This window comes from Poromitra crassiceps (assembly GCF_964638095.1).
Source record: "Poromitra crassiceps genome assembly, chromosome: 9".
Taxonomy (NCBI): Eukaryota; Metazoa; Chordata; class Actinopteri; order Beryciformes; family Melamphaidae; genus Poromitra; species Poromitra crassiceps.
In genome coordinates, this window is record NC_139630.1 from 34093859 (window position 1) to 34112664 (window position 18806).

At 45.5% G+C, this 18806-nt stretch overlaps 1 protein-coding gene across 1 annotated transcript; it reads left to right on the forward strand.

Annotated features, from left to right (window-relative positions):
- The first annotated feature begins 3469 nt into the window (after positions 1-3469).
- Positions 3470-9502, forward strand: zfp36l1b (zinc finger protein 36, C3H type-like 1b). The gene is made up of 2 exons (XM_083643658.1): positions 3470-3602; positions 5363-9502. The coding sequence occupies exons 1-2, from the start codon at positions 3549-3551 to the stop codon at positions 6377-6379; spliced, it is 1071 nt and encodes a 356-aa protein (XP_083499784.1). The 5' UTR covers positions 3470-3548; the 3' UTR covers positions 6380-9502.
- Positions 9503-18806: the final 9304 nt, after the last annotated feature.

Here is an 18806-nt window from a genome sequence, read left to right on the forward strand (position 1 = left end):
TTTCTTGCTGTGAGGTAACAGTGCTAACCACTGAGCCGCTGCGTGCCGTCCCAACGCACTAATTGCAGAGTCAAATATCTCGTGATAACATTCACTCTTCTAATCTACTGGGTGCAAAAAGAGAAAAAAGAAAACAGCCGAGGTCTGCGAGGCAAAAGAGAGACGCGAAGAGAGCCGATATTATTACGTTGCGGTGAGACGAGGATAGAAACAAACTGTCCCCCTCCGAGGAAATCCATAACCCCAAATAATGCAATAACTCTATCCGAGGGAAAACCATATTCTGGCAATTTAATGAGGATGGTTAACAGAACTATGGGAATTGCGGGGAGTATGACCCTCTCATACATAGCCTACCGCATGAAGACTCAGAGCAGTGAGCCGGAGACTGAGGACGGAAAAAACAAGTTGACAAATGCCAGAGAAAGAGGAAGAGAAAGTGCTGCGTGAAGCGTAAATCCAAACAGAAAATCCTGGGAATCCTGAGAATCTTACAATTAACAGATATGCAACTTTAACTTGCACCCTCTCAAGAGATACCAGCTCTTCCACCGACAACGGCATTGTCGAATATCGTGTGTTGATGCTTAGTTGCTGTTTATTTCCAAGTAAATCTAGGTGCTATCACAGTATGTGCCTCCAACGCTCCAGAAAGTCTTGTTTGTTGACCGCAAAAAGTAAAGATTCTATTTTCTCTAGAAATGAGATGTCACTTCCTACATTAGCCAGTAAGGTAGTGCTGTGCAGTGAGTAAACCTCACTAGAGGGCCCATAGATTTTAGCCTCCTTGCTAGAGCTTCTGCCTCCGATGCCGGAGGTTCCAAATTCAATTCTCGGCTGCAGGGGCGACTACGCAACGCAGGTTACATGTGTCTAGTTTGGAATAGCACCTTTTCACTGTATGTCGATAACAACATAATTTATGCTGAGTGTGTTTTTATTACCATATGTTTTGTTCAAAGTGGCACATCCTTTATGAGCATGTATAGGTATAATATGGCATGGTTAGGTTCATGCTGTTTTGGGATGGGCGTTTAGCTTCATCTCATTCTCTTGGAGATCAAAATCATGACATGGGCATCTAGCCACCACATATTTGGGTGGAAGCCAGCTGTGTTGCACCATGGGATTGAACCCACTAAGCATGTGAATCACCACAATCTAATCTAGTCAGCCAAATGAAAACCATCTCATTTCAGAGAGACAAGCCATAGAGTCAGATTGTCCAGTCCAGTTGTAGCTGCTAAGTCTTTGTCTCCTCTTCCAGGCATTATGGCATGTAAACAACCATCATTCAAAATAAAAACAAAACAATACAAACAAACAAACAAACAAACAAACAAACAGTGGTTAATACATTAGTGAAAGAGGCAGGTGAATGTTTGGATGTAGCCTGCCAGCCACTGTGGCCAGTTGATAAAAAAGAAAAAAAGAAAATCTGCTATGGCTGGCTAACTGAACATATTCCAATTATGTGCTGAAAGTGGTCAATTTAATCCCAAAAGACTAATTAGTGACATCAAAAGTGTATTTTAATAAGACAAAAACAGAAGGGAGGAGTGTTCTGAGTGTAGAACGGACAAGATGGCGGTAACAGCCGAGTCAGGACAGGCCAATGGAAGTCTTTGTAAATATATTAAAATACACTCCCCAGCAAAGAAATCATCCTGTAGGTCACATGCAAAGGGCTCAACAGTATGGGGTTTTGAAAGAGAATTGAGACTGTCCCGGGACACCGGGAAAATATATATAGCCTAAAAATAAATAGCCTAAGGTCTTGCAGCTGTTTTTATGCAGCTGTGGTCAGGAAGGAACCTACACTCACTGGCTGTCTGATAGCTGATTATCAACAGTGAACTCATTGAAACTTAAAATAATTTAAGTATATTTCAATGAACATGTAGACTAGCTTATTTTTGTTGGGTCATGAGTCGAATTCATAGCTGGAACTGGCGTCTAGTCACATTGCGATCCCTAGGGGCACGTGGAGGGTCTACAGGGGGTACTTGAGAGAAATGGAAAAGAAATTAAGAATAAATCATGAAAATGAATGAAATGAAATCTGCCCAGGAGGCACCAATTGCAACTCTTTCACTCCATGTCTTACTTGTGTTGTTCTATTCTTCAAAAGGTGCATGTCATTCATTCATCGCATCATATCTATGGTTTTCTCTTGCAGTTTTCTAAGCAAAATGTTGAGTGAAGGGGGTATTTGGATTCAGAAATCAGGGAAAGGGGGTAGTAGTGAAGCCAAAAAGTTTGAGAACCACTGATTTAATCCATATATCACATGATGCGACTTTGAGGTCTTGCCTGCAGATGGGCAAGTTACGTACTCAGGAAGTCTAATTAGTTACTTATTACTCCTTTAAAAAGTAATAAAATGACTTTACTTATTACTTGGCATCAAAAGTAATTAGTTACGTTACTCGTTACTTTACTATATTACTTTCGCTACCCCCCTTCTGAAAAAGTGATGTACAACCTGTTTAGCCAGCGCCTTTTAGAACCGAATCCACGTTATTGGAATATCTTATACTACTATAATAAGGCTGCCTGGTTCTGCGGTTCTGCTCAGTGGGCGCACAATTGCTCGAGTGACATCACTGATTAGATCAAAATTGCTTGAGTGACATCACTGATGACATCACAATTGCTAAAATGACATCACTGATGACATCACAATTGCTCGAGTGACATCACTGATGACATCACTGGTGACATCACAATTGCTCGAGTGACATCACTGATGACATCACAATTGCTCAAGTGACATGGCACATCCTCTCCAGAGTGCTGGCCAGGCTAGAAATTTGCGAGCGTACTTCTAGTTACCCTTACAGGCATTCGGAATAACGGTGATGATGTCATCACTGATGATGTGATCAGTGATGATGTCACCAGTGATGTCATCAGTGCCAAACTTGGGCTGTTGAAACGGTGATGTCATCAGTGATGTCATCAGTGATGATGTCATCAGTGATGTCATCAGTGCCAAACTTGGACTGTTGAAACAGCCAGGCAGCCAGGCAGTTTCCTTGAATGGGCTTCAGTTGCATGAGGTCGCCCGGTTGCTACATGATGCACGTGGTCCTGAGCCGAAGTTGCCCTTGTTTTATCTATTTGCCAACCTAGGACAAAATTAAATTGTGTTCTGGCAACACAGTAGTCTCGCATATAGCCATACCTTTCTCCTTAGTTTTAGGGCTGTGTCAAGCAATGCAGTAAACTTTAAGTTACTTGGATTCATAACTAATATAATGACATTTTATTTTATTGTAAATCCTTGGTACATTAATAGCTACTGGAAAAAGTAATAAAATACTGTCCAACACTGGTGTGCAGAGAGCCGAGGGTTGTGTCAGTGAGCCGCTAGACCCGCCCACCTCCTCTGAGCCTGGGCTGCCTGATGAAAAGGAAGTGCGCACCGCCCCGGCAGAACAGAGGGGGCTCTCTGCAGGGCAGGACACACTGCAATCTGGACTACCGTTAACCACCATCAGCCCTGCCTTCCTTTCTACATCCATCCAACCATCCAACCAACAAACATGACAGCGACTATCATCTCTCCTTTCTTCGAATACAGTGACGTCTCGAACAAGGTAAATAACACCGACCTGGAGAAAACGGAGAGGTTTTTACTGGAGGAAACAGGGCTGCTGCTAACATTAGCCTAGCCACGCTTTCCACTGCAAGTTTGATTTAACTTTTTGTGGGTAGCCCGTCAGACACACTTTTTGCAGACTAATCTGGTGGCTGTCGTTACGTAAAGTATGACTGTAAGCTAACGTTAGGCATGGTCAACGTTAAAGTTGAGCAGTTTTTTAAACTATTAACGCAACGCTAGTTATTTCACTGTAAGCTAACTGTTGAGCGAAGCTAGCCGCTGTTGGCGCAAAGTGGCACGATTAACGTTAGTTTAATTTGAACATGACGCCAACGACTCAGTAGTTAGCTAAATTAGTCGTGTTTTACCATCCGTTAGTGTTTCACAATAAGTTAACCGTTATCGTTAGTTAATCTGTTAACTTTGCTGCTGGTTCACTCTCTTGCTGTGTGTTTTAATCTTGTTCTAATAAACTATGTAAAAGCTGCTGATGCTGAGTTGGTGTAGCCAGCACGTAACGTTAGCCATCTCAGCTAGTTTACTGTCGTTAAATTAACGTTACATACGATACCTATGCCATTTATATATTATGGGATTAACTGAAGTCGTTATTGCATGGTCGTCGTTGTGAAGTCGGGCTGTCAGATTTCGACACATAACCTTAAGCCTTGACAAGTCACAGCTAACGTTATTTGGTTTTCAATCCGTAACACGTTAACCTACCTACCTTCAATACGCTGCTATTGTGTAACGTTATCGTGCATGTATCTCGTTCTGATAGTCAGCAGTTTACCTCTTAAATCTTGACTTATTTTCCGGTTTCAGTAACTAACCGCGTAATTTTCTACTGAAAATGCGGTCTTGACAATCACCTGTTGCTGCTGATAGTGATAAAGTGACTCACTCACAAGAACATGTGCGTGCGGAGATGTTTATCAAATACTGTATAATGAAGAAGCTACACAGATGAGACAGACATCCACAGTCATTTCAGCTCAAACACAGATCAAAGTGTGTGCCCTCCCTGGCTGGACAGACTACTGTACTGTTGTTACACGATGCAAGCTACATTCTCAGATGTATTGAGGCTGAATCCCACCACATAGACATCCTGTGCAGACGTGCACAGATGGTTAGGCTGCCCTCTGGACAGGCGATGTGATCAGTTTACTGGTGAAGTAATGGAAAACCCGGGAGTTTTTTAAATGGGTCACTTAATGCAACATAGCATCTGTACCAGGTGATTCCACACATGCATTTGGATAGTGGCTGTAAGTTTGTTGGAAAGCTGAGCTGACATCCTAAACTTGCCAGACATGTTCACATTTTATGACATTGGAAATTAGGGCTGCACGATATGCATTAAAAAAATTATATTGACAGTCACAATTTTAATTGGAATGTGACTTTTTGAATTTCATTTTCACAGATTTATTATTTTTTAATGATGTGATTTTTACTGGGGTCTATACCAAACAAGCATGTTCCCTTACAGTATGTGTGGAGAATAAGATTTGTAGGCTGGGACATCTCTGTAGCACCACAATGCTTCATTTAATGGTATGCTGTTACACATTGTACCTTTATCAAATTGCAGCTGCTCCTGCAATTTGGATATTGCACGTTGGCCATACTGCCATTTCGATATCGATGTGATTACCTGTGCAGCACTATTGGAGATACAGCCATGGAATATCCTTGAAAAGTGGTTCGATTTCAGTCTTTTCTAACTTTGACGTTTTGTTCTTTTTGTAGAACAAGATGTTGAACTACAGCAACAACAACAGTCTTGGTGGACCTCACCTGACGTCTGTCCCCTGCTCCAGTGCCAACCTCTCCTCCTGCACCCCCACTGGGTCCCTGCTGGACAGGAAGGTGGTGGGGGCCCCCTCTGCAGGAGGCCTGTTTCAGCGCCGACACTCAGTCAGCCTCCCCAACGCCAAATTCAACCAGAACCAATTCATCAACAGCCTTAAGACGGATCCCACAATCCTGCTGGGCAACGGCGGCGGCAACAACAAGGAGAACCGTTTCCGCGACCGCTCCTTCTCGGAGACGGGGGAGAGGCTGCGGCCCGGCGCGCAGGCGTGCGTGGGCGGCAGCGGGCAGATCAACTCCAGCCGCTACAAGACGGAGCTGTGCCGGCCCTTCGAGGAGAACGGAACGTGCAAGTACGGGGATAAGTGCCAGTTTGCCCACGGGATGCACGAGCTGCGCAGCCTGAGCCGCCACCCCAAATACAAGACTGAGCTGTGCCGCACCTTCCACACCATCGGCTTCTGCCCGTACGGCCCGCGCTGCCACTTCATCCACAACGCCGAGGAGCGCCGCGGGCCGCCGCCCCTCTCCGCCTTCAACAAGCTGGAGCGCCCGCGGCTGCAGCACAGCTTCAGCTTCGCCGGCTTCCCCAGCTCGGGCGGCCTGCAGGACAGCCCCACCTCGGTCACCCCCCCGCCCATGTTCTCCACCGAGGACCTGCGGGAGTGGCAGAGCAACCCCTTCACCTACTCCAGCCAGGAGCTCGCCAACCTGTTCGGCCCCAGCCTCGGGCCCCTCCCCGCCTTGGAGCCCCAGGGCCTGGCCCCTCCCTCCCCCACCGTCCCGTGCTTCTTCCGGCCGGCGTCGGAGAGCCCCCCCAGCCCCCCGGACTCCCTGTCCGACCAGGAGGGCTACCAGAGCAGCCTGGGCAGCCAGAGCGGCTCCGAGTCGCCCCTCCTGGATGCCTCCCGCCGCCTCCCCATCTTCAGCAGGCTCTCCATCTCCGACGACTAAGGAGCCCGCAGCCCCCCGGGCCTGAGATGGAGTGATTGAGAGAAAAAGAGAGGAAACCACCACTCTCCTCTTCCTCCTGCTCCTCTCCAGGCCTTGTTTACAGGAGAAGCGGACAGTTGTGTCTTGTGTGTGCATCGTTGTAGCCACTGAGTCAAATCAGAAAACCGGATTGCCTCCTCTCTTTCGAGGATCATAAAGCCCTCCCCACCCCACCGTCACGGACGCCCCCATCCTCTCCTCATCCAGAGCAATCTGATTCAAGGCAACAGACAGTCTTTTGTTCTCCACTCTCTGTCTCTCTTAATCACGACACGCAGTTTGGCAAACAAGAATCGTATTCCACGTCTGTGCCGCACACCAGTGCCATGGCTGAATGAATGTGAACTGATTGCGATAGCTCAGATGTCAGATAACGAAATTGTTAATATTATCTATCATGGGGCAGTTTGAGTGTGTGTGTGTGTGTGTGTGTCTGGCATGGGGGCGGACTCTGTGCTGCTCTCAGTCTCTGTGTAGCAGTGTTGCGTCTCTCCTCTGCCACAGCCTTACTTACACCTCCTGGCCTTCCTGTGACCAATCAGTGCTCCGTTTTTTTTTAAAAGGATCACCACCATACGAAACGATCAAGAGAGGTCAGCGGACAGTTGAGATAAGATAACAAGTGCCTTGGTGTTTCTCCCACGTGAAGCCAAGAAACGGTGGACCACAAGTTTTGTTTTCACTTTTAATCCCACCTGATTTCCCGTTCTTGTCACATGGATTGGTGATTTTCTTTTTTTTTAAATAAGGGGCTAAAACACAAGATTGCTTTGCTTCATAGTCTGGTTGGAATGAATAACGGGGTTGTTGTTGGTGGTGCTATGTGCCTTGTATCATCACCAGCCCAAGGAGCAAGAGGGTTTCACTGGTGATCAGTTGTATTGCAAGTTAGCAGGGTGGGCGACACCTTTTTCCTCTTATCTTATACACATTTTTTTCATTTTTTTTTTAACCAGCCAAAATGGGTGTTTTGAACGCAACACCACCTGTCAAGTTGGGAGGTAGCATTAACAAGACTTCACCAGCAGTTGGGTGTGTTTCTGGTGTCGAGTTTCCCACCCTGAACTTTGAACCCTGGGGTTATCTGTTCAAACTGTAACGTTTTGGTCATTACAAACAGTAGTAGTTGAGTTCAGTGTGTCTCCATCCCCCTTCCCCACCTCTACAAAAAACCCCACAGATCAATTATCTGGCTGAGTGTCTCAGTCCACTGTCTGAAATCAAACGAGCGCGAATGCTCCTGTCGATTCCACCTTGTTCAATATTATTATTATTATTGTTATTATATTATTATTATTATTATTGTTTAGTTTATTTTGAAAAACCTTCAGAGGAAGGGTTTTTGCTTGTCACTGCTTATTTAACTTATCAAAATGTATTTATTGCTGATCTTAAGCATTTTTATTTTGTATTTATCTGGGTAATGAAACAATAGAATATATTTTCTTTTATGTTAAATTATGATCTTCCGTATTAATCGCAAGATTGTGAAGACCTGTTTTTTTGTTGTTATTTTTTCCACAGTTAATATATTATACTGCAATGACATTTTTTTTGTAACTACACTTGATTTATTTTGAAAGTGAATCTTAATTTAAAACAAAAAATGCAAAAAGTTTTTTTTTTTGCGCGTTTTTATTTATTGTTTTCTCCTCCCTCATGTTGGACTGCGGTTTCAGGTTCTCTGTTGCTGCCTTGAGGCAGAAACGCACTGGAAGCGTCAGATGGCAGCGTTTTGTTTTGTTTCCCCCCCCCGCCCTTCTCTTTCCAAATGTGCCATTCGTATTCAATGGCCCAGGCAGCGCGCACCAGACGCATCAGTGACGTGCCAGCAGGGCTCACATGTATCTTTTTGGTGAGGTTTCTGGAACGGCCATGAATGAACCATTGGCATTATTTCAAGGCAAAACTATTTAGAAAGCTAATACAGCGACTGCAAACTAAGCAGGTAATTAAGCTAGTGGAATACAAGTTTGATGTATGGATATAAAATATGAATGCTGTGTAGTCTAGTTGGTATAGTGACTTTACCCGTTGCATTGGTGAAACGATGGTGCCACGGGAAAACGTATGGGAAGAATATTTTGGTTATTTCCAGGTCTTTGCACAAAAAACATACGGGCGCGAAATGTTTTATTGTCCAGATAAACATGCAACTACACATTTTCTGTGCTTTTAGATCTCAGTCCGCTCACATCAAAATTGTCGCTGTGAAAAATAATCCTCTATAGAGTGATTATGGCAAAACTAGGGGCGAGAAGATGATCAGCATTAAATGCAATTCAAATGAATCATTGCAGTGTGGGAAAACCCATTTTGAAAGTGAAACTGTTCACGTCTCCCGCCTGCAGTGCACCGCGGAGACTAGGAGCCCTGTTATGTCTCCCGCCTGCAGTGCACCGCGGAGACTAGTGGCCCTGTTCATGTCTCCCGCCTGCAGTGCACCGCGGAGACTAGGAGCCCTGTTCACGTCTCCCGCCTGCAGTGCACCGCGGAGACTAGGAGCCCTGTTCATGTCTCCCGCCTGCAGTGCACCGCGGAGACTAGTGGCCCTGTTCACATTTGTAGCGCACCGCGGAGACTAGGAGCCCTGCACATTATGGCTTCCAGTGCGTTCAGGCCTTTAATCCCTGCTCCACTTGTGGGCAGCAGCTTATCTCCTCTAGAATGTAGACTGGCTCAGGTAACAGGCCTGTCCTCATTGTTTCAATGTCTTTTACTGGGATGAATTCTCATTTTGACCATTCTAGGGCTGCAACTAACGATTATTTTCATTATCGGTTAATCTGTCGAATATTATCTCGACTCAGTCTATAAAATGTCACAAAACTGAACAATGTCGATCACTTTTCCCCCAAAGGCCAAGATGACATCCTCTAATGTCTTCTTTTGTGCTGAACAGTCCACAACCCCAAAGATAGTCCGTTAACTGTGATAGAAACCAGAAAATATTCACATTTAAGAAGCTGAAACGGGAGAATTTTTGTATTTTCTTCTAAAAAAAAAAAAGATTAATCGACTATAATAAAAAAAAACTTTTGATTAATTGTTGCAGCTCTAGATCATTCAAAGTCACCCCAAATTGGCGTCAAGTCTTGCTGTAAATGACAAGACATTTTAAGCTCTTATTTGAAATAACAATACCACGCACACACTTATTAGCACTTTTAGTCATCAAAATAGATGATGTGTTAAGGTTATTTTTTTGACCACTTTATTTCTTTCTCCCCATGAAGTGCCTATGAATACATTCCAGGTTTCCCCAAATGCCGTGCCTTCATATTTTTGTATAACAGAGCAGATAAAAAGCCTAAAACGTATTCTTGTAGTAGGTTCCAGGTTTAACAGGATTGACACACGAAAAGCAACTGTTGAATGTATTCTCTAGCAGCCGTTGCTGTTCACTACAGTAATTACTTTGTTCATGTATTTTGTTTTTGTAATGACAGATTGCAGTTTAAACCAATAAAACCCATATTTCTATTGAATGTGTGACTCGCTGTTTGTGAAGATGAAGAAAGCTGCTGTCAATCAAGAGTTGTGTTCTGATTACTCATTTCTCCTCGGGGGGAAAAAGCTATCAGGAAATCCACAAGTCAAACTGGTATTGAAGCCCATGGCAACACATTCGTAATCCTCGTAACTTTGATTTATTCTCTTCAAGTGGTGAGTCATAGAGGACGCCTGTGATTTGATGGTTCAGTGGAGAGGAGATGACTAAGCCCCGTCAAGGTTAGGGGTTCAATTCCCTGTTTTCTTCAATAAACTGGAAGATTTAAATGACACTGACGACAAGGGTTGGAGGTCTGATTCCCACTGGGGCTGCCTAGCAATGAAATCTATGCACTCCGTACCAGAGGTGTGAGCAAGTCAACTGCTCGAGTATCAAGTCTAAATGTAGAACAGCAAATCAAGAGTCAAATGTCAATTTAATATCTGAAATAAAACTAAATATCTCTGACTTTTCAATGCAATATGGTTTTAATAGGATAAAAACTCGGTAAGAGCATCATGAGTTTGATTTCTCTAATCAGTTGCATCTTCAATAAATTCAGTCATTCCGTACAAATTCAGAAAACACAATTTAAATACAGTCGTCTGCAGGAACAATCATCACTTTCAGTCATTTACACAGACATAAGATCTCAAGTCTCTAGAAACCTTTTCAAGTCGTCAAAGTCACGTCACCAGAACCCAAGTCAAGTCTTCTCTTCGTGTCTCGCATCTTCTCTTCATGTCTCAAGTCTCAAGTGATGATGTGACTACTAAGCAGGAGCAAGTGAATGTGACTTGTGTGAAGCGTCCCATGCCTTTGTTCAGGATGGAGTGCTTTCACTCTCCCTGCTGGCCGTAATCAAAGAGAGGCTCTGACCTTCCCTGTGTTTCACCCTCATCTTAAATGCAAGGGCTTTACTCCGGGCCGTCTCCATGGCTACGGCCAGGCTGGAGTTTCAGTGTTGACTTTCTCCCTCGTCCTTCTGGTCCAGCTCTCCTGTTGGGAACGCCCCCTCTCTCCTGATGAATTGCACGCTCAGCTTATTTGTTGTTTCACACCGGGCCGACCTAAATCTCACTTCCTCTCTTCATTTCCCAATTTAAATATGGCAACTGGAATCTGTCCACAATCATGTGATACGTGCACACAGTCTGTCCCCGCACACAGTCTGTCCCTGCACACATGTGATACGTGCACACAGTCTGTCCTGCGCTATGGTCCCTGCACACAGTCTGTCCCTGCACACAGCCTGTCCCCGCACACAGTCTGTCCCCGCACACAGCCTGTCCCTGCACACAGTCTGTCCCCGCACACAGCCTGTCCCTGCACACATGTGATACCTGCACACAGCCTGTCCCTGCACACATGTGATACCTGCACACAGTCTGTCCCTGCACACAGCCTGTCCCTGCACACATGTGATACCTGCACACATGTGATACCTGCACACAGTCTGTCCCTGCACACATGTGATACCTGCACACAGTCTGTCCCTGCACACATGTGATACCTGCACACAGTCTGTCCCTGCACACATGTGATACCTGCACACAGCCTGTCCCTGCACACATGTGATACCTGCACACAGTCTGTCCCTGCACACATGTGATACCTGCACACAGTCTGTCCCTGCACACAGCCTGTCCCTGCACACATGTGATACCTGCACACAGTCTGTCCCTGCACACAGCCTGTCCCTGCACACATGTGATACCTGCACACAGTCTGTCCCTGCACACAGTCTGTCCCTGCACACATGTGATACCTGCACACAGTCTGTCCCTGCACACATGTGATACCTGCACACAGTCTGTCCCTGCACACATGTGATACCTGCACACAGTCTGTCCCTGCACACAGCCTGTCCCTGCACACATGTGATACCTGCACACAGCCTGTCCCTGCACACATGTGATACCTGCACACAGTCTGTCCCTGCACACAGCCTGTCCCTGCACACATGTGATACCTGCACACAGCCTGTCCCTGCACATATGGATTTCTTCACATGTCCGGAGTGTGCAGTGCAGCACCCCTGGAGCAGTTATGGGTCAGTGCCTTGCTCAAGGGTCTTCAACAAAGTTGTTTTCTTTGGTCTGAGTGGAAAAGTTGAGTGTCGTTGCATTTTTGTATTTGGTTCATTTAAGTTCACACTGTGCCCAAGTGCAAGCAATCAAAGGCTTGTAAACAAAAGTCACATGGATTCACAATGGGTTTGTTTGTTGGACAGTTTTTGTGGGTATCCTACAAGAGGTTAGAGATTTCCACTGCCTGTAACTGTAGCTAATGTTACATGTTACCTTCTCTCTGGTGTTCACATCAGTTATGAAGAAATATGAATAATGAGCATCAGTCCAGACTGACGGTTATGTTTGTCGGCAGGATATCTCACGAAGTTATGACCAGATTTGCATGAAACTTTGAAAAAAGGTTGATAATGGGCCCAACTTAGAACTAATTAATTTAGCACGCCCACTGGCCAAAAGGGTGTGTGTCAATGGGCGTGGCCAGTCACAAAAAGGCACCTAACTTCCAATTCATGATTCACATAACACCACACAACTTTGTAGAGGGGTTGGTCATGGGCCTAGGACGAAATTATTAACTTTCCACACCCGCTAGCCAAAACGGGGCGTGAACAAAAGATGTCTAACTTCCAAACTGATTCACGTAACGCCACGGAACTTTGTCGAAGGGTTGGCGGAGGTTTGCACCCTACCGAGTACCCTGTAGTTTCATTTTGTTATGCTAGGCTTTCCAAGCATGAGGAACCGATGGCTATCAGATGTCAACATCCGCCTCCTCATACTCAGAGACTGCATTTTCGGGTCATTTCCTCGAGATGGTACGATGACTTTCTCACTCCTAATGAACCGCATCGCAGTTTGGCTGGAAGACAACCGAGCCACAGTCTTTGGTGCCACCCGAGGTCAACTCTCCACAGTGTTTGAATAAACCGCTCCAAACATGCTTGCTGTGAACGCACCCTAATTAGTGCTATAATGGCTATAATATCAGCCACCTTTCCCGTCAATAACTGGCAGCTTAAATAGACTTTTCTGCTGGGATCCAACCAGCAACCTCAACTGCTAATCAGCCTCTCTCCCTCGAGCCCAACCCGCCACCACTTAATCCAACTCTTATTTCCTCAGAGAACAGTAGATGAATGGAGGCTCAGCTCCTGTGTAAACACAGCCTTGGAGGAGGGAGGTACTGCTTTCATTGTAACACACTGACCCATGAACCAAAGAACATCTCTTGTTTTGCTTGCTTCCTACCTCATGATCCAGCTCAGAGCCTGTGGACTCGCTTCTGGAGACTCGCCGTTTCTTTAACCCTTTGAGATCCTGTGTGGCCGCGCTGTTGGGAGCGAGAAGGCCGGGGGCTGCTGTTAATCAAAGACCAGAATCGAGTCAAGGCCGTGTCCAAAGGGGGGTCAAGACCAAGACCAGAACAAGTTGAAAAAAAACTTTAGGGAGTTTCTTAAGGAGGAACAGAGATGTAGATCCATCTGCAGGAGCTCTGAACTAAACCCGTAAACATCCAACACATTAAATGATAGGATTTTTGACTGATCAATGCATAGCAGTTGGAAGAGTATAATAATTCATTAAAACGTTTTTGTAATGCTGGGGAGGAAAATAAATAGGTAAGTTGGGCCAGGCGGAGAAGAACTTCATTGAAATCTTTTAGATAGTTTGGAAAAAGTCGAGTCAAAGTGGCCGATAGTGGCCGAGACAAATCCAAGATGTCCCGAAAAAGTGAACTGGAGACCAGATTAAAGCACTTGGATTTGGATATGAGACAGCACATGGCACATGTTATGTTAGAAACTCAACCTACTTACAGTATAATGACGGGAAGGCACCATGGAGCGAAACCAGTCTGCCTCATAAAAGCAGTCCCAACAGGTGTCAGCAGGTGCTGAGCAGCAGGGAGCTCAGCTCAGCTCAACCCTCCAGCGGACATTAGCCGCTTGGGTCTTGGAGGTGGGCTGCCCTGCAGGCAAGAGAGAAGCACCACAGTTGAGCAATAGTCTTTGTAGTACAGTACTCGAGTCCAGGAGGACTCAAACCTGACTCCAGTCCTGGACTGATTTTCATCCCTCATGACTTGACTTGGACTTGAGCACTGATGACTCAGACTTGGACTTGAGCATTCATGCACTCAGAAGTTGGAGACTCTGACTTGTTAATTGTTCAAGTTGATTTATTTGTTGTATATGCCTTAATAATTTGGCATACGCTATTGATAGTAGGGCCGCACAATATCTGCAAAACAAAAATAAAAAAAAACATTACGATTGCGATATGAGTCACACAATTTTAATGTAAATGTTTGCATTTCATTTTTAGAGATTTTTTTTTGACTGGGGTCTGTACCAAACCAAGCATGTTCTCTTACGTCTACTGTGATTTGATCTTGGAACTCGACTCGAACACAGGTAATGAGGACTTGACTCGGCTCAGACTCTTCTTTAGTGACTCGGACTTGGACTCACACTCTCGAGTCGGACTCGAGGTATAGTGACTCAACTACAATATTGCTTGCCTTAGACTTTGCAGTTCAGTATCAGCTGCTTGGAGAGAAAAAATGGAGCAAGCAGAGGCAAAGGTCCGTAGTTTTCTGTACTGAAAGCACAGACCTCCCCAACGGCGCCAAGAGCGATGAGCTAAGAGGACGCATGTTTGAAAGATAGGATGATGATGAGCACAGGGAAAGTCAATTGGGACGGCCGGGGGAGGGCCTGGCAGACGTTTTGTTGTGTGAGAAGAGTTGAGGGAAAAAGATTTGAGAGCAGAGCACATCCCCTGGTAACACCACACTGCCTGGAACCCAGTCATCCAGCTGCCAAGATGGAAGATTATAATTGACAAATAACATGATTAAATTGCTATTGCCCATCCAAGAATGTTTGGGAGACTAAATACACCCCAACTTAGTTGATCCATGGATTAGAGTAAATTACAGTCGATGGCATCAGACTGATGCAACGGCCCCGTCAGGACAATAAATCAAGCGCTCTCCTGAAAATATAAGTGTTTTCTGTTTGTACTGGTGGCTGTTCAACTTGTGCTGCTCACTGTTAGGAATTCATAGTTTATAGTATTTTTTAACCACTAATTCACTGGATGTATCCTTTTATATAAAAGGGAGCAAGTGGGCAATGTTTGTTTCAATTTTTGTCCCACTGATGATGTCACAATGTCTATGACATCATCAGTGATGTCATCAGTGACATCATTATTGATCAAAATCATCTTATGACATCACTGATGATGTCATAGGCATGGTGACATCATCAATGACAGTGATGTCGTCAGGGAGGTGAAGTCGAGCGATTGTGCGCTGCGCATGCCAATAGAGCAGGTGACGCCACGCAGGGGATTGGAGAAATACGAGCGGATGTCCCCCCCAAAGGTGAGACATCCGCTTGTATTTCTCCAATCACCTGCATCGGTTCAAACTTCCTCCGGTCTGAAGCGGTCCAAGCTTCCTTTGTCCATGTTCTGTGGGTGTAAATGACAGACTGTTTAGACAGTCTGGTTTGAGAGACTAACCGGCATGGGGGTGAGTAGATAATGACTGAATTACAATTTTTGGGTGAACTTATCCTTTAAAGACATTAGGGCCCCTCAGTCAAGGATCTATTCCACGATGGCTCTGTGAGAAAGGTTCTTCAAAGGCATTTCTGTGGTTCCCCAATGTTTCACCATTTCTCCATGAAGCTTCACAAGATACAAGACTACATTTGGAAAATTGGCCATGTGGGAGGCAACACTATTAAAATAGACTGTGGTTTCTAAAAAACCTCTTTGTTTGCCCAACAGGACAGTCGACTGTGCACGGTGCCAGAGATGAGCTGAATCTGACCTACCGAGTGTACTCTGCTGTGTGTGTGTGTGTGTGTGTGTGTGTGTGTGTGTGTGTGTGTTGTACAGCTATCTTAGTGAGAAGTTCTCACCAAGAACCAAATTGAGTTTTATACAGTGAGGACTTTAGGAAAGTGAGGACATTTTAGCCACTCCTCACTTTCTCACACACCTTCAAAGGGGCTGTTTGAAGGTTAAGACTTGGTTTTAAGGGTTAGGTTAGAATTGGGTTTAGGTTAGGGTTAGGCATTTAGTTGCGATGGTTATAGGGTTAGGGGCTATAGGGAATGCATCGTCATTGAATGTCCTCACTAAGATAGCTGTACAAACGTGTGTGTGTGTGTGTGTGTGTGTGTGTGTGCGTGTGCGTGCATGTGTGAGTGAGGACTTCGCTCTCTCCAGTCCGGCCCTCGTGACCCTGCTCCAATTCCTCACTCATTATGATGATGACACAGATTTTCCAGCAGACTGGGCCACTGCAGCCTCCCCTCGCTCCGCTGCAGCCTCCCCTCGCTAAGCTAATGTCCAGGAGCTGAGCTGAGGTCAGGGCGAAGAAAAAGGTGGACGCACCATCAAACCATCAAACAAAGAAACTGCAACATAAACGACTACAAAAAACAATTATATTTCCACATGAATGTTTCTATCTCTTAGAAAGACCATCTTTCATTTAACTTATGAAGCCTGAAACAACTAATAATTATGTCATATTGACTTTGTATTGTAAAGGATTCTAGAAAAGGTTGAATAAACAATTATCCCTTAGTTTAGGGGATTTTACCCCATATAGACTATAAAAGAGATGGATGTAGTGACTGTGACCACAGAGATAGTCTATTATAGAGATGGGTCACCGCAGGCTCCGCCAATTCAAATGGTATCAGCAAGTCTCCTAAATGGGTGTGGTCAACTCCTCCCTGAAGTGTTGTGAGATGACTAGAGCCTGGCAGTCTCGCAGTGCCAGCCTGAGCCTGGTGACGCAGGGTTAGTGCTGACCTAGCAAGCTAACTTGAACTAGAGATAGTGAGTTCCCAAACTCCACTCCACACAAACCACACCTATAAACACAAAGCTGCTCCTTGTTAGCTCAATATAGTTGAAACTAAGATATTCTATTAAAAAAAAATCCAGCCACAGATTTAGCTACTACATCAACGAACTTCAGTTGCAGCTTTAGATAATCGCTCCCTGCTAACATGAGTTCCTGATGCCAAATCTGGCGAGAGTGTGTTGCTGAGATAGACACGTCTTGAACAAGTTTAATTTTCTCCTGATCTGTCTGTCTGAAAAATGCCATTTTAGTGTCAGAATGTTCAGAAGATATGTGGCTTCGGACAATGGGCCAAATATTTACTTTAATGACTATGGGGGCGAAAGAATCTGTCATAATCTGTGATCACTTCACTCCTCCCATTGACTCCAATACAGTCAGACCTGCCGAAAGTCTCCTAAGTGGGCGTGGCCGTAGTAACTCATGGGCAAAACCCACGTGACACAAATATAGGAAGTGACATGAAGATGGGCCGTCTTGCTTGAAATCCCATCGTCTTTAGTGTGACGTCCCATCCCCCCCATTTGACTCCCATTTTGAAGCCTCCAGTTTGGCGTTTTTGGCCGCTGCCATCTTGGTTCTCGCACAGCTTGTGCAAGACCAGGGCTTTCCCACAGAGCCGCCTGCTATTGGTCTACTCTGTGATCGGTGAGCTGCACGATCATTGGAAAGGCGACCTGTCAATCACGCCCAAAACAGTATTTGTTATCATCTATTTGACTCTAAACAGGTGAGTTATATGAAAATTCACCGTCATGAAATGTGAAATTAGCTATAGAGACCCAAACCATTTTTTGTAGCAGGCTGTAAACATGTTTACTTCTGCTGTAGAGTTGGGCTTTTTAACATGGAGGTGATATTAAACAGGTGTCTCTAATAGAGACAGTCAGCATGTCTGGGAACGCCCACAAAATGTTAAACGGCTGGCGCGCAAGTGGGGTAAAACCGCCCATATAGCTCATGGGCTGACTCACCAAAAGACGGTGCTGCTCTAAACTACATGTTTGGGGGTTCTAGAGCAGAACACAAGACGTCTGCTCAGATGTGCGTTTACTGCGGTGGTTAAATCCCCGATCGTGTCAGCCTGGGCTGGATTATCAGCTAAATTCTAACTTTGCTGAATGGATAGAACGGGGGTTTTTACCCCACCCTGACCACGCCCCCAGCCAGGCTGAGCCAGCTAAACCAGCGTCTATGACGAGACGTGGCCTCAACCTATTATGTTCAGCTGCTGTGCTGCTGCACTGCCCTGGCACAAGCTACTGCAGCAGTACCTTGGGAACCCAGCAGTAAAGTGACCAAACCAAATGACTAACAACTGTATCCTCTCATTTCTGACTGGATGCTTTGGGAACAGGTGCAGCCGCCAGGTAAGTAGGTGACGGGTTGGAGATGATGTGTGGTTTTGGCTCTTCTCCGCCTTGCTTTAGCCCCTCTCTCACCCACCACCCCCTCTCTCACCCCCTCTCTCACCCCCCACCCCCTCTCTCACCCCCTCAGCCTGGGTGTCTCTCAGGCAAGGTGGAGACAGCTGAGACGGCCCATCAGGCGACCTGTGAAAACATGTCAGTCCTGTAACTATAGCTGAGGGAGCGCTGTCTCTCTCTCTGCTTGTCTGTCTGGCCCCTAGGCTATCAGGCTGTGTGGTGGCAGTGTGTGTGTGTGTGTGTGTGTGTGTGTGTGTGTGTGTGTGTGTGTGTGTGTGTGGGGGGGGGGGGGGGGTGTCATGATTCCCTCCCTAAACACACCTCCCTGCCTTCTCTCTCCTTACTCACAGCCCCAAGACAAGCAGCACTGTCATCACTCAACACTCATCAATCAGCTTGACAGACGCATCTTGTGTGTGTGTGTGTGTGTGTTGGAGTTTTCTTTACAATAACAAATGTAAAATTGGGGGAGGGACTTTAAATAACCTTGTGTCTACCTGTGTTTGAGGTGTAACTTAAACGGGTAGTCCTGATTTTTTGC

What these genes read in the sequence shown, in the direction of transcription:
- zfp36l1b (XM_083643658.1), top strand. Translation starts at nt 3,549, where the DNA reads ATGACAGCGACTATCATCTCTCCTTTCTTCGAATACAGTGACGTCTCG. An exon ending in ACAGTGACGTCTCGAACAAG is followed by an intron (nt 3,603 to 5,362) that starts GTAAATAACACC and finishes TTCTTTTTGTAG; the next exon opens with AACAAGATGTTGAACTACAG.